Raw genomic sequence first — 24,285 nt, 5'->3', positions numbered from 1 at the left:
AATGCAGGAATTTCTCCCATTTTCTCTTTTTCTGCAACATGGGAAGGTCTCTCCTATAAAACTTTTTGATCCTGGCCTGTGTCCTGACCTTTCCCCTAATTTTCTTAGTTTTTGCTAGTCCTGCTACTTCCACCCACCATTTTTTTTACTTCAATTCATCAATGGGTCCATGATCTTCTTGAGGTGGGAATTCTCTTTATTACTATCGATAACAACCCTTCCATACCTTCTCATGCTGTTCAGGCCCTGTCTACATCCTCCCATTTCTTGTTTAGTCATTCAGTTGTGTCCAAATCTTTTTAAGTTTTATTTTTTTGGCAAAGATACTGCAGTCGTTTGCCATTTCCTTCTCCAATACATCCCCATTTTACAGATGAGGAATTGAGGAAGATGGGGGATTAAGTAACTTGCCCAGGGTCACAGAACTAGTGAGTGTTTGAGACCAGGTGTTTGCTAGTTAAAATGAAATTGAGTTCGTAATAGGTTCAGTAACTTGCCCAAGTTGACAATGATGATAAAAATCAGAGCTGGAAATCTAATACAGATTTTAGGACTCAAGCCCTAAGATTAACATGTAGAGGTCTTTAGTGACAATCTGAAATGGGTAGGAACCTGCAGCTTAGAGGCCACATCATGTGGCCTTCTAGGTCCTCGGGTACGGCATTTTGGCTGAGTCCAAGTTTAACAGAACAAATCCTTTTATCAAGGGGATTTGTTCTGTGATGTTTGGATTCCAAAGGGCTGCACTTGAGGACCTAGAGGGGCACATGTGAACGTGAGGCTGCAGGTTCCTCCACTCCTGGTCTACAAGGTTTGGGCTTCATTTGGAGACAGATTGGTGCAACAGAAAAATGCCTGGATTTCACATCAGAAATTTCCAATCAGAGTTGGATTTTAATCCTAGCTCTGTGTTTTCTTACCCACATGCCTTTGGGAGTGTTACTTCACCTCTCTAGGTATCAGTTTCCTGAACTATAAAATGAGAGCCACTTGGTGGAATGTATAAAACACTGACTTGGAGTCAGGAAGACCTAAGTTCAAATCCCACCTTAGTCCCTTTGTGACCATGGGGTGGTAAGTTACTTAACCTCTCTCTGCCACAGTTTACTCATCTATAAAATGAAGGGGTTTAACTTAATGGCCTCTTGGGTCTATTTCAGATCTAGATCTATGATCTTTATGCCCCCCAAGGCCTACATTCTCCTGTAGATCCACCCATCCACCCAGCATACTGAAGGCATTCCTGTAGGTCATTTTGTACTATGTCGGTACCAGTGAAACTGGCCTGTAATTTGTTTCTCCATTATATTTACATAAGTTCGTCATTTATGTTATTTATTTTAATTTAAATTATTTTGTATTGCTAGGGGTTGAAAAGGGAGATGGCTGTACTAACAACACAGATTTGTCCATAAACAAGAGGGCAAACATATCTTCATGTATTAAAAAATACCTTAAATGTATCTATGTTCAATACATCCAGTTGAGGCTCATTGTCTAGGGTGTCTCTGCTCAGTTCATAATTGCCTTTTAAAAGAGGTGCCATACTTTTCCCTAGATGTAGGCTGTATAATCACATTTTTTCACTAGCAGCTGTGCTTTTGTAACACCTAATAATATACTTGAGACTGACATTTCCATAGTTTCAATATTTCTCAAAAATTCATTAATTCTCTACTTGATCAATTCTGTTAGTATAAAATTATGGAAAATTATTTTTCCTTAGGTGAGGAATACCTATATGAAAATATTCATCTTTGCAAATTGATTTTGGTGAACATCAATGAAATAAAAATCTAAGTAATAAGAGACATAAGAGATTTTTTTTGAATTCCTTTTTAGGGGCTACTTATCCCACCTCTCCCTAAAAGTCTTTCACATCATTTCCTGCCTTGCTAAAATGTAGACACCAGATTATTTTCCATTATTTCCTAATTTGAGGCCAAGCATAGTGCCCTACACATAGCTGGCACCTAATAAATATTTTACTAAGTTATAAAACTTGTTTGTAGAGCTCCATGACACAGGTTTGTAGATACTCCTTTCAGAACATCTGTCTGGACAGATAATATGTACGCCTTTCCACATGTTGTGAGTCCCACTTCTTTCTGGATAGCTCATGCTGTCTTTGTTATGGAACTGCCAAAGGATCATGGGGCCTGTGCTGATTTTGCACTCCTATTTTTCTTGGAAAGTGGAATCTAAGACGATGCTTCTTCCTGAGCATTCAAAAGCTGCCAATGTTGTGTTATCTGAGGCCACTGTTGTAAAAATAGATGTTTGAGCCAAAACAACTGAGTGACTTTAGAGTGCACACTGTTTTCACAATAGTGAAAATACTCCAACAGGGCGTTTTGGCCTCATGCATCAGCAGCACTGAGAAGAAGCTGCTTGCTTTGGTTTCGTTCACTAGAGTGCCAGGGATGACATGAAAGTTTCAAAAGCGTTGTTTGTACAACTTGAATGGATCAGATGCCCAGAAGAAAATGATCTCATGACCAAGAATGCTTGTAATAACTGCAGAAAAACACTTTCTTTATGGAAATAAAGGAGTACTTTACGTGTAATAGACACCTCATAAATGTTTGAGGATAAGCCTTACTATTTAGAATTTGGGGTAACATTGTAGCTCTGAGAAGCAGCATAACTTAAGGAGGCCTCTCTTTCCTCCTTAAGCTCCTAGTACTGTCCCCTTTCAGATTACTTTCCATCTAGTTTGTGTGCGTGTGTGTATGTGTGTGTGTGTGTGCATGTATTGTGTATTGTGTACCTCGTTCTTAATATATCATCTCTCCTATTGGAATGCATCTTCCTTAAGGGAGGATACTATTTTTGCCTTTTTTTCCCCTTTCTATTCCTAGTTCTGAGAATAGTGCCTGGCCTATAGCATGCTGACTGTCCACTGCCTGACTGATTTAATTCTCAATACCTTTAGGCAACTCTCTGAGATTTAAAGTTACAGAAGAGTTGCTGATCTGCACCCATGGAGGGCATTTCCACACTGGAAATCTCTTGTATCAATAAAATCAGAAATCAGATCTCATTTCAAAATTACCAGTGATCTCTTAACTGCCAAATAATTTAATGTCCTTTTCTTAATCTTCATCTTTACTGACTTCTCAGCAGCCTTTGATACTGTCAATCTTCCTTTTCTTTATCCTCTCTTCTCTTGAAGTTCTTGTGACACTGCTCTCTCCTACTTCTCTTCCTACCTGGTCTATCTTTCCTTCTTAATCTCTTTTACTGGGTCTTCATTCAGGTCATTTATGCTAACTGTGGCTATCCCCAAAGGTTCTATTCTGGGCTCTTTTCTTTTTCTCTAAATTCTTTTGTTTGGTGATCTCATCAGCTCCCATGGATTCAATTATTATCTCTATGCAGATGATTCTCATTTCTGTTTATCCAGCTCTGACCTTTCTACTCACATCCAGTGTTCTATCTCCAACTGCCTATTGGAGACCTTAGATTCCCCATAGACATCTTAAACTCAACATGTCCAAAGCTGAACTCATCTTTTCTCCAAAGCCCATCATTCTTTCTAACTTTCTATTATCATTGAGAATGCCATCATATTCCCAGTCACTCAGGTTTTCAATCTAGTTATTTATTATCCTCCCTTCCTCACTCTCTCTTACCCTGCCCCACCCCATTATCCAATTAGCTGTTAAGTCTTGTCACTTCAATTTTACCTTTAAAACTACTTTCCCACATGATCCCTTTTCTTCCCTGACACTAATTTCACCCTTGTGCAGGCTTTTATCACTTTGTATCTAGAAGGCAACAGCCTTCTGGTCAGTCTCTCTGCCTCCAGTCTCTCCCTACTCCAGACCATCCTCCACTTAGCTATCAAAGTGATATTTCTAAATTGTCTGACTTTTCCTCTTCCTTTCTCTCTCCCATGTAATAAACTCCAGCTGCTCCCTATTACTTCCTAGATCCAATATAAAATCTACCTCCTGCCTTCCTACCTTCTAAAAGATGCCTGTCTCAGTTTCCATTAATACTAGAAGCCTTCTCAGTGAAATCACCTCCAATTTATCCAGCATAGAACTTGCTTGTATAAATAGTTTGCATATGAGCTCTTGGAGGGTGGGGACTATTTTTGCTTTTCTTTGTCTCGCTATCATTTAGCACAATATCTGGCACATAGAAAGGGCTTAATAAATGCTTGTTGACTGACTGACTTATCCTCTGACCCTTCAAAAAGGTAATATTTCTACCTGCAATTAGAAAATATATTTATTATCTTGTTGACATTTCAAATACAGGTAAACCAAAGCACATGGGATCAATAAACCTTCTAGTAGCTAAGCTTTGAAGGAAAGTAGAGATTCCAAAGTGAGAAAAGAATATATTTGAGATACTGAAAATAGGCTCTATAAAGACTTGGGCACAGAGAACTCCAAATAGGCTAGTTGGGTTGGAATGTAGCTATGTGAAGATTAATATTAAATAAATCTGAAAAAAAGATCTGGATCCAGACTGTGAAAGATTTTAAATGCAAAACCGAGGAGTGTGTTTGTCACATAGTAGGTACTTAAATATTTTTTGAGTGAATGGGACCAGAGGATATCCAAGCTTGCTGCTGACTCTGGCATTCTATGCTCTGTGACCCTCTTGGAATTTGAATTGCACACAGACTTAGAAATAAATTCAGTCTGGAGTGAAATGGGATTTAATTAATCTTAATCTAACCCACTTGGGAAAACCTGGCAGCAGGAAGACCCCTCATCACTTGTGGTTGCCCCCCTCCCCTTTTGCCCAATTGGGACTCCCTAACTCTTACCTTTTAGCCTGTAGCTATATCCGTAGTACTTTTGGGCCTTTCTATTTGCCCTGCCCCTGTGTGAACTTTTTAAAAATTTGTTATTTCCTCTAGAGTGTGAGTTCCTTGAGAGCAGGGTTCTTCTGTTCATATGTGTATCTGTTTTCTTGGTGTTTCTGTTTATATACCTAGAATTTAGCATAGTACTTGGCACATAGTAGTCATTTAATAAATGCTTTTTCATTCATTTATTCATTCTTGAGCCAAAGTTAGAATTTAGTTCTTATTTTCCAGAAGTTTGTTTATGCTTTGAAATCATATTTATATGTCTCATATACAGGAAATCATGTTCAAACTGGACACACATAATTTGGAATCTGGCAGACTGAAATGTCCTTTTGATCCTCAGCAGCCTTTTGCTTCAGTAATGACAGGTAAGATCAAGTACAGGTCTATCTCCTTTTAGACTATGATGACACCTAAAGACTACATACGATACATATTTACAAATCAAATCATATTCTACTATTGATTTATATAAAGATCTCGGAGCTACTTTATATTAATTTTCAATAGAATTTCCAATAACAGTTCCCCACCACTCCCAAAATCTCTAGTTGTAACTTTCTTGTGATAGAGAATCATTTAAAGAAGAGTTGCTTGGCATTTCTTTTTAGTTGAAATATGATATTATTAGTGTAGGAAGGTCTTTGTAAAGAATTTAATCCACCAATGAAGATCAACACCTGACTTTTAATTTAGTCTTAGAGAGTTGCTTGGGGAAACAGAGATTAATTAATTTATCCAGGCTTTGAAAACCAGTATTTGTCAGCACTAAGACTTGAACCTAGGTCTTCTTAATTGCCAGGCCAGCTTTCTATTTGCTCTACCATGCTTTTTTCATTTAGGTAAGGATAAAAAGAGTAAAAACATTGACTTACTTCAGTGAGGACTAAGTTGAGATTAGATAACATACAAATTAGTAGTGGATCCAGTCAAAATAGTTTTTTAACATCTACCATCTTTCAACAGCAAGCATGGAGAAAGCGGATAGTGGAAGTAACAGGATTTTGGTTCAGCAAGACATGAGTCTTGGAATTCCACTTTAGAAGACAATGTCATACTGGTTTTCTGTAGGTTCAAGAATGGGAACAGGAGAGAGTTGGAATGATTGTTTAGGAGAGCACTAAGGAGTGGTAGGTCTGGAGATCATAGTCAGGATAAAGAATAGGTTCAGTAAGAGTGAGGAATAGGGAGAGAAAGGTAGAAAGGTAGGAGGTTATATTCAGATAGAAGAATTTCAGAGTTCTTGTGTGTTTTACAAAAAGAATATGACTCATGTTCAGCCATTCTACTCAGAAAATAAATGATAAGAAAATAAGATAAATGATTTGTGTTTCTCATCTGACAGATGGGCCAGTGTATCTTTTATTAAAAACATTACATTAAAGACCGTTGTCATTTCCCCTCCTCCAGTTTGGAATTCATAGGCCATTTTAATGACCAGGAAGGCAATTTTAAAGAGAGGTTTGAACAGATCCAATTAGATTTTGTCTTTTTCTAATGACAACTTGTTGTCGCCATCCTCCTCCTTCATAAAGAATATACCATTTTTCAGTTTACCAAGTATTTTTTACACAGCAGTTCTTTGGGGAAGTGCAAACTGCATTTGGTACGTTATTTAGTTTGATTCTTTTCAACAAATATTTATTAAAAGTCTGGTATTGGAAAGGTGTCACTCTAAAATCATTTCATTTAATTTAGTAAAGTACTTACAAAACTGTATAGTTGTACATTGGCGCTGAAACATACCTAAATTCAATTTACTTATACAATGTTTTTATTGTTGTTTAGAACCTAATTCATGTTCTCCCACATAAATTGAGCAGCAATATTTCGGCCATTGCCTTGTAGGCCAAATTCTTTCAACCAAAGTTTGAGAAAAGTTTATTTTGATGAGGATTACCTGGACAAGAGCTGAGAATGTCAGCAACATTCTTTGTGCAATGATAAAGACATTATTTTAGTTTTAATCTGAAGGATTAAAGAAAGTTTACTTTTTAAATAATCTGAAACTATTTTTGAGGCTGCTGTCAAATGTAGGTCCATCCATTTCATGATCTCTAGTCTTTATTCTTTCCCATTCAACATGCACTTTGGGCCTACTGAATTCAACATCAAGAAACAGTTAATGCATTTTATAACCAGTTTTTTTTAGCTAAAGAAACACAATAATAAGCTTTCAGCAGAATTCTGCTCATGTATACCTATTTCTTATAAAATAAATTGCTCCAAAGCAATATAATATCCATGAAAGTTCTTGCGACTGTCCTGTCAGTGGTCTACTTCACAAGATGAAGTTTGGAATGCAGTAATGGCAGCATCCTTGTTCTTTTCAGCATTCCTGTGTATCAAAGCTGTTTGAGAAATAATTGGGCCCAAGGAATGTAGCATGTTATAATTATGAAAGAATGACTCCAGTGCTGAAAGATTCCTTTCAGCAGAGGTTAGGTAAGGATGGGCTGTGGTCATTGATATTCCATCAGTTAAGCAAATGTTAATTATATTATCCATTCCTCCTTAAGGCATAATTTTTCAAAATGTTCCATTGTTGCCATGGAGAGGAGACACAATGTCTAAGAGATAAATTTTGTCAATAAAGCATTTAAGGTTATTAATTCAGAAGCATTTGGATTTTTTTCTCACACTAGATAGCCTCCAGAATTTGAGTTACATTTTCTTAATTGTTCAAAATTGGAAACTAAGATTTATTAAGGGTTATATTCTAATATTTAATGACATAAATCTTTGAAACTATGGAACTGATTCAACTTAAAATCTTTGGCATGTCTTCTAATGATCTCACTAACGTTTCTCCCTCCCAGATGAGTACCTCTATGCTGGAACAGCTTCAGACTTCCTCGGCAAAGACACGGCCTTCACACGTTCCCTTGGCCCTACTCATGATCATCATTACATCAGAACTGACATTTCAGAACACTACTGGCTCCATGGTTAGTGGTTTCCTTAATTGTAAATGTTTTGACTTTGCTTTCAGAAAGATAAGGAGCTCAACATTATTCACTATTCACATTAGGTGATTCAATAATGAATTCAGTGAAATACTAGATGTTTCTGTTGTGAATAATGTGATGTTAACACAAAAAAGACTAGATATCAGAAATACCATACTATAGTTTGTGAGGACATGGAATATTATTTGAGATTTTTCTGGATTCCAGCCATGTATATATTTAATAACTTTCATATCATTTATAAGTCTCTGTATGGTAATAAGAACCTCCTTCATCTTAAGGCTTTGTTTTATTATCGATTTTCAGACCACTTAGAAATTTCAATATGGCAGATCATCTTTAACAAGTACAAGAAATGTTTGAAGATAAGGAACCTATTTTTACTCTAACCCCAAAGGGGTCTAAATCTTACAATTATTTTCCAACCATCTGTTGAATTAATTAAAAGACAAATTTATTTCCTGCTATAACAAACTACATTGCTATAAAAATCATTAAAGTATAGGAACTCTCAGATAGTTAAGTTTTATCCACTTGCAGACCAGAAAAAAAGGTTCCAAAGAAAACTCTGATTTTCATAAAATTGATCAATTCTGTGTGTCCTTACAGAAGGGTAGAAGGCAGGGACTTAGATCTATCTTTTTTTTTCATTAAAATATCTCAGATTTTGCATTTGTTTTCTCATAGCTTTTCAACTGAAAACCATCACTTAAAATCACTCTCAGACTCTAATACTTAGTTGTTTACCTATAGCCAGACATTCTTGTTGCAGACCTTTTGAATTGAGGCTAGCCCACATCTCCAAGTTCAGTTCTATGTACCATATTTTAAGATGAATATTTATGAATGAGCGATGAGGTTGATGATGGATTTATAGGTCATTTCATATGAGGAATGACTGAATTTGTGTTTAGATAGCACTTTACAGTTTACAAAAAAATTCACAACAGTCCTTTGATTTAGATAATGCATATGTGAGCATCTGACAGATGAGAAAATTGAGTTCTATAAAGTTATCAAGTAACTTTCCCAGGTTTCCACAACTGATAGTATCCATTATTATCAGAAAGCAGAGAATCATCTTTGAGTTTTCCAATTTATTACCAAGTCTTGTCAATACTTCAAAATAACTCTTAGAGTCTTTCTTTTCTCTTACTGATACTTCTATCACTAAGTTTTCATCCCCTCATTCTACACTACAGCCATGTCCTTTTAACTACTAGGTCCTCCTCTTTTCAATTCATAATGTATCCATTCTCTAGATTCATCTTCCTAAAACACTGTGTCTATCATGTCATTCCATTGCTCAATAATCTCAATAAAATGATAATAAAATATCTTATATTTCTGTAGGTTTTTACAATGGCTTTATATTCCCCAAAAGACCTTAGATATACTGTGTAAAACAATGAGGATCATGGAAAGGATGAAGGAAGTGATCGTTGGTGATGGGAAAAACTATTGAACTCTTTTGCTTCCAATTTCTCTTTGAAGAAGAATGAGTTTTGAACTGGAAAAGACCAAACACAATTAGCTTAAGAGGGAATTCAAAGCCCACTAAATAGGGAGATAGAGAGAACCTAGATACACTGGATGAGTTAGGTCACCAGGTCCAGATATGCCACATAATATAGTCCTGAGAAATCTGTCACGTACCATTACTGAACCACCGTCAGTGATACTTTGAAATTCGTGGAAGTATTTGAGGACTAGTGAAAGTCAAACACTCTCTCTCCCCTCCCCCTTTTAAGATACGAAGAGAGCAGGTAGACTTCAGTCTTGTTAAAATTTCACATCTAAACAAAAAAGCAGTCAACATAGCTGCATGGTTAAGTCCTATCAGAATAACTTCATATCCTGTTTTTAGGCAGGGTTACTAGAATGGTAAACTGAGGAATATTTTAGATACAGTTTACCTAGATATTAACAAAGTGTTTGTTGTGAACATACAGGAAAGATATGTACTAAGTAATGATATTGTTAGATGACTTTGTAACTGGTTGAAACATTGGGCCCAAATAAGAAAGATGATTTGTTTTCATACCGGGAGGAGATCATGAGTGGGAGACCTCATAGGACTTTGGTTGGACCTATGCCACTTTTTTTCAGTGATTTGGATAAACACCCTAATAATGTGCTTACCTAATTTGTAAATGCCAAAGAACTAGGGGCTGGGAACTTTAACTCAATCTAATAAGCTAAATTTTAATAAGGATAATGTCTTAAAAGATGGTTCAGAAATCAAAGATATAGGTATGTGATTGGGAAACCGTGACTAGATAAGTTTATCTGACAAGTTTAATATTTAACTGGGCACCAACAAAGTTACTCTGATCTTATGCTGTGTTGTTTTTTTTCAACTGTAAAATCCAGAACCAAGAAAGTATTAATCATTCTATACTATGCCTTGGTCAGACCACATCTGGAGTATGTACATTTGGGTACCAGATTTTAAGAAAGATATTAATAAACTAAGGGGTAATCATCTTCTTGATCATTCCAGATAAGAGTTAGCTAAGGAAACTAGGAATGTTTAGTGTGAAGAAGGAAAGATTTAAGTGGGAGACACAATAGTTGTCTTTGAAGAAAAACTGTTCTGTGGAAGAAGGACTTGACATTCTGTTTGACCCTAGAGGGTGAAATAGAAGCATTGAGTGGAAATTACAGTCAATCATATTTGGACTTGATATAAGGGGAAAAATTCCAAATAATTAAAGCTACAAATGTGGAATGGATTACATTGGAAAGTAATGGTTTTCCTTATACTGGAAGTCATCAACAAAAGTCTGGATGACCACATGTTGGATATGCTTTTTCTGAGAATTCATACAGCATCATTAATTTTAAGTTGGAAAATATCTTACAGCTCATCTAGGCCAAAATTCTTCACTTTACAGATGAAGAAACTGAGACTTAGAAAAGTAATTGATTATTCCATTGTTACACTAAGGCCTTTTGACTCCATACCCAATGTTCTTTCTACTACATGATGCTATTTCATTTACAATCTGGATTAGATATCTTAAAAGATTCCTTTCAACTCCCCCCACAAAAAATCTATGATACTATGGTGTATTCTCTTTTAGAGGGGAATACCATTGCTTTATATATGGTCCTGGGACATTTTATTTTAATCATTAAAGACAGAGGGAGACAAGGACACAGTTTTTTCAACTTCTTAATCCAGTTGTATCTAAATATGCAAAATACACTCAAGAAAAATGGAAATCTCATGCATGTTGTTGTTTGGTTGTTTCATGCGTGTCTGACTCTTCGTGACCCCATTTGGGGTTTTCTTGGCAAATATCTTGGAGTGGTTTGCCATTTCCTTCTCCTGCTCATTTTACAGATGAGGAAACCAAGACAGAGTTAAATGACTTGCCCAGGGTCATACAGCTAGTAAGTGTCTGAGGCCAGATTTGAAATTGGATAGAAGAGTGCGCCTGACTCCAAGCCCAGCATTCTATCCACTGTGCCAACTAGACATTCTGTTACAGGAAGGACAGCTATTCGCATCTCACATTGCATCTGCATGGCTATTGTCCTAGGTGTTTGATGCTGTGCCACAAACAGCTTCAGCTCCATGCTCAGGGCTGCTCCCACTCCCAGTACATGATCACTTGCTTGCTCTTACTTGGGTAGAATATTATTCTCCACAATATCAGAAACTCAGCAATCACTGGGGAAAATAAGCTCGTTCCTTGATATGACAAAGTATAGAAGATTATTGAAATACTTGCATCAACCAACTATAAGGGAATTAATTGTCAGAGATGTTTTTTGGTTTTAGAGATGTTGAGTGACTTACCCATGGTCATATAAGGCTAACATATATATATATATATATATATATATATATATATATATATATATATATACATACATATATATATACACACACACGTACATACATACGTATATATGTATACACACACACACACTACACACACACATATATATATATATATATATATATATATATATATATATATATATATATATATATATCATGGCCATGACTTTTCTGACTTGTGGTTGGGCTCTTTAACTGCTGTACCAAGGCTCCTCCCATCTCTTAGTAACCCAGGAAACATTTTTAATATTAGTATTTTCGGCATAGTTGCCGATTTACATAGGTAGAGGATATTTCTTCCCCGGGAGCTCCGTACATCTATGAAATAGAAGTTCCAAAGGGGGAAAAAGTCTTTTTTTTAATCCTGGCTCAAACACTCCATACCATTTGGGAGAAAGAGCCGTTCTAAAGATCTCCATTGCATTGTATTTCAAGCCTCTTTTCATAGTATATGTGTAATCTTGATATGTTAGTCTTGTTAGCGCCAATCAAAGCACTAGAGTGAAATTCTTCTTTCTATATTTAATTATGGAATATAGATATTTGAATAATAGAACTTATAGAATATGGATATTACTTATTAACAAAAGAGTCATTTCCAATCCTATCTCTAGCATGCTATTCTGTAAATTAGTAATTAATATGGTAATTATGGGTTTTATTAAAAATTAAGATGAGTTTAACTCACTAAAAAAAACAAGAATGAGGCTTCCTGCCCTTAATTCATTGAATAGCATTAAAGTAGCATATGAATGACAAATGAGTAAAGCATTAATTAATAAGTCCTTACTGTATGTAAAGCACTGTACTGAGCACCAGAACTATGAACAGAAAAGTAAGACAGTTCCTGCTTTCAAGGAGCTTGAAAGAGGAAACAATATACGGAAAGTTTCAGCTGCATTTAAATGGAAGAGTCCTTGGGTCTTTAGTTTTCAGCAATATTTAAGTGGAAATGTTTCTAATTTAACATCATTTCTACTGGAAAAAAAATTATATCAATCTCTGATGTCGAATCTTTTAACAGTACCAAGGACTTTTGTGACAAGAACTTTCTTTTCTGAGGCTTCAGCTTTGTGTAGAGTACCTGTGAGAGAAGATGCTAGGGTACTTATAGACAGCTGCTGCTTTTTAGAATGATGATTGGAAACACAGCTATTCCTGTCGCTCTTGGGTTTTCAGGGGAGATGATGCTCAAGGTGGTGACCTGCTGGACACACGGTGCCTGCTGTCCCTTATTTTGGGTGCCTTGCTGCTTCAGTGTAATGACAATTTAGATTTGAAGATCTTTCCCACACATTAATAGGCCATGTGACCTGCTTATGTCACAGGAAGCCTAACTCATATGTGGCTGGATGAGCTTGCTGAGAGGAAACAGAAAGTGTGTCGCAGGAAATGCAGAGAGAGAATAGTTAGAACTGAGGAAAAGAGCAGACATGCTGGCTGTGAGTTTGTTGGTGGCAAAACCCCAGCAGGAGGGCAGATGGCTTTGGGATGGAGTGGTTCTCTGTTGTGTTATTGTGTATTGAAGTCTTTGCTGCAGTGGTGGATTGGGCTTATTGGTTTTGGGATCTGGTTCCCTGGTGTCTGAATAAATGGTTTGCTTCTTCTGCCTTCTATATGTGATGCAGAACCACATAGGCATTGTGATGATCATCATTGATATTGTGATTATTCCTTTGCTAATATATTCAGTTAGGCTGGCATGTTTGCCCTGTGTGTGATGCTTAGTAGTCGGTGGAGATGGCTTGCCCCTTCTCCACAGGAGCTCCTTCTCCAGAAGGGTTGTGCAGCCTAAGTGGAATCAGGAATGTGTGGTCTGGCCTGGGGGGGATTCCCACATCTTCTGTACCTGTCTGTGTGTTGATCAGCAGCTGATGCTAATGGTGATGAGAAAGCTAGATCTTCTCTCTGCAATGATTTTTCCTCTCAGTGGTGACTATAGGAGCTACTCTGGAAGGAGGTTTGGTGGTTTATACAGCATACCTTTCTCCTTGAGCTAGGATGACTTGCTTTGCATGATGGACTTTCTAGCAAATTGGAGTTTATATAATTTTTTTTAATTTTTCTTGTAGATAAAACCATTCATCACAAACTAAGCATTTTGAGACCTTTATTAATAACTTTCTAGTATCTCATGGGAAAATAAGTATGTAATTAGTCATATATTTGAATGTTACAATGACCCAAATTCTTATTTTTGAATTTAGTAATAGATGATTTTATGTTTTCATGTTATTAATAAAAAGAATATGTGCAATTTTCAACTTTTTATCCATATGGTAAGGCTATAGCTCAAATAATTTGTATTCATTTATGTATCTCAAAATATCTGAGATTACATTTATTGACTCTTTGACAAGTTTTAATCTGTCCAATGCACAGTGTGTAGCTAGAAATATAATTTTATGATTACACATAATCATAATTATAGAATATAATTTTGTAATTAGAAATTAAACTTTGAATTGATATAGTAATAGTTTATTACACAGTAATCTTAACTTTAAAAGCAGTTTTAATATCTTATTCAAGACCAGGGGAAAAAGATAGCTTGGAATTATTAGAGTTTGTTTCTTTCAATAGTTCATTATTGCAGCAGTTCACATCTTTCATTAGTATATTATCAACTATTAAGATCTTTTGAGCTAGGCATTGTGAGCAGAACAAATACATATAAAGACGAGCCGAAAAATGAACACTGGTGATGATGAACTATCCAATTGAACAAGTTGTACAGCAGCAAATTTATGGTTAACTCTTTTTTTCCAAATGCAACACTATCAAAAGCATAAATAAGAACAAATGATTTGATGAGGAGAATATATTTTATAGCATCCATTTTTCATCTTTGCAAAAAAATCATTGTTTCCAACTTTTATTTTCTATTTTACTTTCTATGCAGATGTTTAAAAATAATTGTATCTTTTAAAATTTGCAGCTGATACTTCCGATGGGTTTTAATTGGTTTGGAATAGCATTAGAATGGTGATTTCATGTCCCAGATGTATAAACCATACTGTGTAATTAAAATTATAAATGAACTTGTAATTGCCCAGGTGCTGATTTTAAATGATAAGTTTGTTTTAAAGCCAATTTTCAAATAACATTATGAATTTTCTTTTAGTCTAATTGCCAGTAGCCATTTAGGAAGGTTACACATGTCTTAACTATTTTGTCTTTTTGGATTTATAAATACAATGGGCTGTGGAAAGGAAATGCCTTCTCTATTAACATCTATGACCAGCAAGTTGCAGAAATTAAAGTTTCAACCAATAAATACACAGCTGCAACTAGAATTCCTTATGAAAAATCCTCTAATACTTTGACTAATCCAGTTTCAAGAAATGTGAGTTCTGTTATCTTTGGTGAAACTAATTCACCCTGCTGAAGATCTCACCAGGAGATGTTTTCCTTCTGGATGGTCTAAATATTGGTATGTTCTGTTTAACACTATTTATCATGGTCATGACCTCAGTGTCCATGGTAATTTTAAACAGCTTTTATGCTTTTCATGATTGGAATAGTGAGGGAGGATCAATAGTCAACGGTCACTTCAAGTAACCTCTTGATAAATTCTTGTTCAATTGAATTCACACACTTGATTTCTAATTGTTTTCTCTTTATTTCTGTCTACCACCTACTAGTACGTCTTCCATATTATAGGGAAAACCACTTTGACAATGTGATTTTTCACTCTAAAAAATTAAAAAGTATTCAGAAATATACTGCCCATTTGGCTTTTCTAGTGATTACTGGTATATATTTGAAGGAATCACTGTTTGTTTATTTCCATCAAAGGACGGCAAAATTAACTAAAGTGACAAAAGTTGCCAAAGGAATTGACAGACCAAGACTCAAAAATATTCACATTTCTCTCTGACCTCTTAATTTTAAGAGCTAAATTGTAAACAGAAAATTCATTCATTCAGCAGTTTGTTAAGCTTCTACTATATATGAAAAGTGAGTGCAGTGCGAGGCACTGTGGGCAATAGATACAAAGACGTTTATAGTGTCCAATTGGCTTTTCTAGTAATGACAGGCATAACTCTGAGGAAGGCACCATTAGTTTTTTTTAAGTGTCTTTGTAAAATTAAATTATGATAAAGCTCTCTTAGATTAATGTTACATCCCTGACATCATATAAATTATAATTTTTAAAACATATATTATAAATTATAAAATTTTAAGAAATTACAAAATAAAATTTAAAATGTGATATGATAGTTGTTTTTACTAGGGCAAGGGCATTAGGGAAAAATGAAGACTCTAAATGTATAAAGATTTTCCAGTGGGCATTAGATGTAGACAGATACTTATTTTTCTCTCCCTTCTAGTGATAGGTGAGAACTTTAGCTTTAACTCTTCATTTTTAGCATGTGGAAACAGTTTTGTTTTAGGATTTTCTAGGAAGTGCTATATATGAACTTGTTCTGTTATCTAAAAATTTTCTGCCCAGTAGAGAGAATACAATTCCTGCTTCGTGGAAACCAAAAGTAGTCATTTGCTCAGCAATTACATGTAAAAGCATACATAAAAAATGGCTAAATGATGAAAGGTTCCATTGCTTATAGTCAGTTAAATTTGGAGTATAAAACACCTTACTAGATGTTGGGGGGACATTATTAAAAAACAAGGAAACTAAATAGTTTTAGTTTCTGTCCTGGAGAAGTTTACAATCAAAAGAGGTAAGGGTAGGAAATGGATAAGTTCTGATGTAAGCAAGTTTGTTTTCCATAGGGGAAAATGAAACTGTCAAAATGTTTGATTTACCAATGGATATGCAGTATATGTGGTATTTATAGTGCGCTATTTAACTTTTTGATCATTTAGATAAAAGCATAGATGACTTATATATACAGATGACAGAAACCTGGAACAGATAGCTAACCAACTGGATAACAGCATGTGTACAGATCTTGATGTGTTAGAATATAGGCTGAATCACATGAGATCAAATTTAATAGAGGAAAGGAAAGAAGGGAATATTTATTTAGCGCCTACTATGTGCGAGGCACTGTACTAGCTGCTTTTACAAATATTGTCTCATTTGATCCTTACAATAACCCTGGGAGGTACCTATTATCTTCATTCCCATTTTACAGTTGAGGAAACCTAGGGAAACAGAAGATAAATAATTTGCCCAGGGTCACATAGCTAGTAAATTTCTGAGGTCATATTTGACCTCAGGTCTTCCTGTCTCCAGGCTCAGCAATCTATCCACTGTACCACTTACATGCTTGCAAGCTAGATGGAAAGGTCTCATGATTATTAGTATGCACCAGCAAATCAGATGATAAAGCCTTATTTTTTAATGTATTTCCACTGATAAAATCTTATCAGCTTCTGATGTTGAACCATTGCCAGTACCAAGGATTTTGGTGGTATGAACTTTCTTTTCTACATCTTTAGTAGCTATGACTGCAGGTATAATTGCCAGGCTACATGTAGTGATCTAGCTTGTCTAGCACATACTGCCTTTTGTATCTTATGCAGAGTGCCATGGGGTTTAGCTAAGTTGTCTTGCCTGTCCTGTGTGTTGCACTTAGTTGACTGGCTGGTAGGCATGGCTGACTCCTTCAAGATAAGAGTTCCTTACCAGATAAAGATGGAAGACTGCTAGGCTGGAGTCAAGAATGGGTGGTCAGCAGTGGGAGGATGGTGCCGTGCCCACACCTCCCATACCTATCTGTCTGTTGGAGGCAATTAGTCAGCAGTTTTTGCTAGTGGTGATGAGGAAGCTGGGCCTCCTCACCACAATGACTTCTGCTCACAATGATAGCCATAGGACCTGGTCTGGAAACAGATCTGGTGATATGGAGCACACTGCTATTCCCAACACTCTTGGGTTTAAGGTTCTGGACCACCCCATCATTGTCTGAGGGGAGGTGATGGTCAAGATATGGTGGTGGTGGTTTCACTTGCATGCCACATGCTTCTTTCTATCTCTCCAGAGTACCTTACTTAGAGGAATGAAGACTAAGAAAAGGCTCTTGGATTTGGCAATTAAGAGGTCATTGGTGACCTTTGAAAAAGCAATTTGAATCAAGTACTATTATAATTAGTTAGATTGCATAGTATTAAGAAATAAATGGGTGGAGCCAGTAAGATAAACCACTCCTGCTACTTTCCTCTAACAACATTTCATTTCTTGAACTGCTGGTTCATTATTTACTATCAGTAATACCTTCTTTAGGAAAATACATCATGTCAACATCAATCCACTTTTTAAACAATATTTTACCAATACAATATGATTATGAATTCCAAAGAGAACAATTTGAGTGAAAACTAAAATTCATGGTGCTAAAATTTATGTGATTTAATATGCCCCAATTTTATAATATGTATTATTTAGGATTTAGAGTACATTAAATTGTTAAGGATACTAGTTCAAATGTTGCAGCAAGCCCACAGCTAATATCTAATGTCAAATTATGTTATAAAATCATTCTCTGATAACACTATTGTAAATTCCATAGTCAAGATATTTCTTTAATATGATGAAATGATATAACAGCATATATGTGTTAGGCTAATATTTCTGTCATCACTGTGATAGTGTTTTATAACTACTTTGCTGTAAGTTAACTTTCGCATATAGCAAGACATGTTTAACAAGAAGACCAAATACTTATTTTATAGTTTCTACAGAAGAATCATGTTCACAAAGTTCCTAGGGGTAAAAAAAATAAAATAAAAGAGACAACATGATGAGAAAGATAATAAATTAAAAATAGTTTTTGAATAAGCACAAGAAAGGCCATCTAAAGAACTTAATCATTAAAGAAGTAGATGATATCATCTAGAGAGAAATTTAATAGACATCCCTTGAAGTAACAGTGACAATCCTGGAATTCATCCCAATGTTTTATTATCCCTTAAGACCTTTGCACATTTTGGCATCTGGCTGCATTATTCAGTATATGTGATCTCATGATGTTTTGTGATTTGTAGAATACTGTAGATAGTCTTGTATACTAATTCTAGTTGGGGGTGTTCAGGAGGACACGCACCTCTGGTTTGAGGGCTAGCTTAGCCCTTTTCGGGGCTGCTCATCCACCTTTGGTGCCCACCTGGCACTGAACTCTCCACCTATGTTTTAAGAAGCTGTAGCATGTGTAGTGGCCACACCCCTTTTTGGTACTTTTCTTGTATATTCCCTCCTTGAAGAAGCAACAGACATATCTACCATGAGCCTCTCCATTCCCCTTTGGGTGCCATTCCAATATGAGGCTTTGCAAACCTGGGGCAATCCATTTTGTCATAGACCCCTTTGACAATCTGGTGAAATTTTTCAGTGTCTTCTCAGAATTTTTTTTAAGATCGTGGTTAGATCATACAAGCCTCCAATAATGTGACAATTAGATGATTTTTCTTTCAGAAGATATTTTCGGTGTTGAATCCTTCCCATATTTTATAGTCTATATTACTCTCAAATGAGATATTTGTAAAGCACTTAGTAATGTGTTTGGCATACAGTAGGTACTTACTAAATGTTTGTTCCCTTTCCTTTTCATTTTCTTTATAGGAGCAAAATTTATTGGAACTTTTCCCATACCGGATACATACAACCAAGATGATGATAAAATATATTTCTTCTTTCGTGAATCATCTCAAGAAGGCAGTACCTCTGATAAGACTATATTATCTCGAGTTGGAAGAGTTTGTAAAGTAAGATATAATAAATTTGCTTTATTTGAAACAGTTTATGTTGTTCATAAGTGACATTTCATTTCCTTCATGCACTGAGACAAAAAAGGCTTTGATTTTTTTTTTAAATTTCTAAGCCTAGTAACCTACACGAATCTCACAAGCAAAAATCATTGAGACCCAGCAAAGAAAATTAATTTAATTTTTGAAATTCATTCACTGGGTGCTTAAACTAATTCCTGAGGTTTTATAAAGTAAGAGAACTCTACCTTAATCAACTATTCTTTGTTGCACCAGCCTAGCATACTTATCAGTCCTCTTGATGCCTAATACATTAATTACAATTTATAAAGAGTACCTGAGATTCGAGTCTGAGGAAAATCGATTTCATATTTCATCAAAATCCTGCCCATGAAAACATATATCTTTGCATTAGAATATAAGCTTCTTGAGGAAAGGGATTATTTTAACTTTTTCTTTATTTCCCTTTTTTTTAAACTCAGTAACTGGCATGTTGTAAGGGGCTTAATATTTTTTTATTGATTGATCAATGCAATGAAGAAAAATATATTTAATTATGATTATAATATCAAAATGAAGATTTTCTGGGTCCTTAATATAGATCCAAGTTTTGAGAAAAATGGGACAGAACAAAGGATTGTTTTTAGTCTGTTCTAAAGTTAATCTTTTTAAGGTTATGAATTAGATGAATGTCATAGGAAATTTAGGACACTATAAAATTCTTTTCCTGTTCCTTTTCAATAATTTTATGGAAAGAATAAATCTCCCATGTACATGTATTTGGCTCCAGTAGTTCAATTTTTTTCCAGCGTATCTTATTGTCATTATCTTTGGTAAAACATAGATCCCTAGCATAAACTAAGTTGTTAGCCAATGATGTTTTAAAGTTAATAATCCCTCTTAGAGGGGAGCTTACTTTGTTCTTATACAAACTTTTCATTTTCTTTCCCTAGAGCCTTTGTGTTGTTTGTCTTAAATCTGTGCCCTGAGGCATCTGGACACTTTTAGGGACAGGAATACTTACCAGCATTGAAGCAAAAGCTCTAATGAAAACTGTCTTGGACTAAAGCCAGCTAGTCAGCACAGATCATTCTTTACCTACTACACATTGGCCACTATAGCCTTGCCCACTGATCCTGTCTCCCTTAGGGCACAGAATCTCAACAAAAGATCCTGACTCTTTTAGAATCTCTGAAATTATAGCATTCTTAATTGAAGCTGATTGCCCAAAGACAAATAGCTTAGAGATATTAGAAGGCTGTTACTTTGCTAAAGCATGGCCAAATGTCCCTTAAATTAGTACTTTAGATTGACATTTATTTACATATATCAGGAAGCAGCTTTATGAAGTGGAAAAAGCCCTGGATTTAGAGCCTAAAAACCTGGATTCTAGTATTGGCTCAGCCATTAACTAGGTGGCTAAGTAACTAGTGACCTTAGGAAAGTCTCTTTGATTATTTCCTCATTTCTTGAATAAGCAAGGTTGAGTGCTTAAGCAGATAATCTCCAATATACCCTGCAATGTTAAAATATACATCTTGTTTTAAAATGTCATAGGTATACAATTTACAACCAATTGGAAGAACTCTGGATAGTCTAATAACTTTCAGGTGGAAGATATAGCATTTACCAGACAATTGTACATTTATAGAAACTCAGGTTTTTAATTCTTAGCTCTTGATTTGTCAAATAGAGTTTTTTAAATAAGTCATTTTAAATGAATAAGAATCATTCATGACATAATGTAGAGTGATGGCCTCAAAAGCCAGGGACACCAGAGCTTAAATCTTGCTTCTGACACATGTGAACTGAGTGTCCTAGGGAAAATAATTTAAACTCCCTTTAGTCTAGGTGGCTCTCTAAGATTAGAAATTGCAATGGGGGTGCCAATCTACATTGGCATAAAGAGCTTCCTCATTAGAGAGTTTTTTTTTATTTCAATCAAATCACAGGTTCAGAATCCCCAGAGCTTAGCACAATGCCTGGCACATAGTAGGCACTTAAGAAATATTTATTGTTTGATTCTTTTTATTTTAATAAACAAAATTTTCTTACTGGTTCAAATATAATAAACTTAATTCAGGAGTCAATTTTTTTTAATTTTTTTGAATTGTTACAGAAAATTAGGAACTAGATGTTGATTTCATTCTTATAGGAACTTTCAGGTGAAGTAACTCTACCTACCAATGCAGGAGAACCACCTTTTCCACAACTTCCTTAGAGAGTCACCTTATAGCAATGGTGTCAAACTCAAACAGAAATGGGGGTCACTCATCTGCATGTAAAGATCTTTGTGTGCTGCTTGTTGAATTAGTTTTAAAATGTAATATTATTTATGTTTTATTATATTTTATTTATATTGTTAAGTATTTCCAAATTACATTTTAATGTGGAAGAGGCCACACTGGGGAGTGCTGTGAGCCACCAGCAACTTGGGCCATGTGTTTGATGTGCCTGGCCTAGAGAACTGAGAGGTCAATCATTTTTCCATAGTCACACAGTTAGTATATCAGAAAGAGGACTTGAACCCAGGTCTTCTCATACTTGAGACCAGTTGAAGAGGCACATCAAGCTACCTTATCACATTTTTTGGATTATTAGATTAAAAAATCTACTTGGTTTGTTAAAAGTATGTACTAAATCCTTAATCTTACATGTCTCAAATGTCAGTTTATTCACAGTAAAATAAAATTGAAAAAAAGGTAATTTATGTCTCAATGAACAATGAATTTTCTTTGCTACTGAGAAAAGAGACCACACAGCTAGATTTTGACTTGCACTTGTCTGAAGGACAAAAGCCACTGAATTGTGAGATCAAATAAGATTTGATGGATGAATTTACTTTTCTTAAAATAACATGCAGACACACACACAGGGCACATGCAAAACCTAGGTGGAATTGTTTGTACTGCTTTGTTTTGGGGACACTAAATATATCTCTTTTCTCAACTCAATTCAAGAAAGTTCTCTTAAGAACACAGGAGTTTCTCATAAATTACATTCGTAGTTCAACTATTGAACACTGAATGTTAGGTTATATGTGTTTTCTTTGCATTCCTTCAATTTCAATACACTTCAGCTGTCTTTTTAACTTTAATGATTTAGTGACAACTTGTGGCAGGTGTTAGGTATGTTTGCTTAGAACTGGACTTTTTTTTTGTCAAACAGAAAACTTTTAAAGCTATTTGAGTTTGTCTACAAAGCTTTCTTGTTTCTATTGATAGAGGCACTGAAGATTCCAGATGCTTTATTCAATTTCTAATGAAGCAATTCTAAGTTCAAAAGGAGATGCATGATTACTATATTTTCTGCAAATTTAGGCCCCCTAACAAAATTCTTCTTTAGATAATTAAATTGAAAACAACATTGATAATAAATAAGCTGGATCACAGAATACCAGTGCGGGAAGAGATATCAGCAGACATCTAGTCCAATCTATTTTTTCCTAAATGTTACCTTGATTTCCTCGGAGTAGGTAAGGAGCTCCCAGAGAGGAAAAGCCTTCCTCCAACACAGATAGAAATTGGCTTGCAACCTGGTGTCTTAAAGAGTTAACTGGGTCACTAAGATGTTGACTTTCCCAGGGTCAAAAAGGCATTATGTGTTAGTGATTGGACTTAAATCCAGGTCTTCCTTGCTCCAGGTAGTCTTTATTTTTTGCCCAATGCTGCTTCTCTAGACTACAGTATATTGAGAAAGAGAATCTATTGTACTAGTCTGATAATAGGTCATTCATCCTATACCGGTTGATTGTAACAATTATAAAAATTCAAAAAAATCAATTGTCTTAATGCCAGGATAATCAAATATTTATTTGCTCATAAATAGAATTAATGCATTAATGGTAGGGATACTGTAAGGCTTTTAAGCTAGTATATAATTTAAAATCATAAAATATTATTGATATTTTTCACTTCCAATTTATCTGAATAATCAAAAGTGCTATGCTATTATACATATGTGTGTATATATACATATATATGCCCACACACATATATGTTATTTAATATATTGCCACTGAATTTAGTAATTAGTATTTTGCCTTCTAGTGCCAATTAGTAAAACAATATGCTCAAATGCATTTTGTCCAATATTATATGGCATTCATAGTCAGATTTTCTTATTCTTTCATTCTTTTCTGCTTATACACTAGTGAAAGCATTAAAGAAAATTTCATTTTGATACTACTCAAAAAGATGCATGTTAATGTTAAAAATATAGAAATGTTGCCTAATTTTTTCCTTATTGTTTTCTTGGTTACAAATTCAGAAAGTCTTAATAAATATTTTTTTTAAAATAAATTGTTTTAAAATATTTATTAAGCTTTTTAAAATCTATATGTTTTGAATTAAAGTGTGATGTAAATACAGTTGCATTAATTAGTACTGGCACACTTCAATGCATGTGTGACCTCATTAATGAAGGTACTTCCTCCTGCAGTTTAGATTTCAATCCATCTATCCCTTCTCATCTAGTACAATCTAGTCTATTCCCCCCTATTTATCTGTTGCAGGGTATACACTCACTATGAGGGAGGCATTTCTCTGGACATTACGTGGGCACCACTGGAATTCATGAACAGTGGTTCTGTGATCCTTTGTTCTTGCCACATAACAGGTCCAATTTCAATTCCTGCTATGCCTCTCTAGGGATGATACCTTTAATATTACTGTTATTCCATGCTTCATTGGCAATAATGCTAAAATTGTTTTACACTACTATGCATTTTCCATTGCCTTTTGGGTGACCTACATTTTATTCTTTAGCAACTGTAGTGTTTCATACTCCCTATGGGTTAAATGTTGGAAGAATATTGATATTAAAAGGATCAGACTTTCTATGGAGAAACTTGGGGTTATTAAAAGCACTACTCAATTTCCCAAGTACAGTCTAGGTTCACTTCCCCACCCCCCATTCAATTCTGGATCCAGTTTACTGGCTATCTGGAATGATTATACAGG

The 24,285-nt window shown here is 35.1% G+C and overlaps 1 protein-coding gene across 1 annotated transcript in view; it reads left to right on the top strand.

The window, feature by feature from the left end:
* SEMA3D (semaphorin 3D) overlaps positions 1–24,285 on the top strand; it is a 140,726-nt gene that overhangs the window by 51,641 nt on the left and 64,800 nt on the right. Inside the window, exons 5-7 of the mRNA XM_036758346.1 lie at positions 5,106–5,199; positions 7,651–7,779; positions 19,182–19,324. Coding sequence (XP_036614241.1) covers positions 5,106–5,199; positions 7,651–7,779; positions 19,182–19,324 — 366 coding nt within the window. The remainder of the gene's footprint in view (positions 1–5,105; positions 5,200–7,650; positions 7,780–19,181; positions 19,325–24,285) is intronic.

Source organism: Trichosurus vulpecula, chromosome 5, assembly GCF_011100635.1.
Source record: "Trichosurus vulpecula isolate mTriVul1 chromosome 5, mTriVul1.pri, whole genome shotgun sequence".
NCBI lineage: Eukaryota > Metazoa > Chordata > Mammalia > Diprotodontia > Phalangeridae > Trichosurus > Trichosurus vulpecula.
The sequence above is the reverse complement of the archived record's forward strand: the minus strand, read 5'-3'. Positions and strand labels throughout refer to the sequence as shown.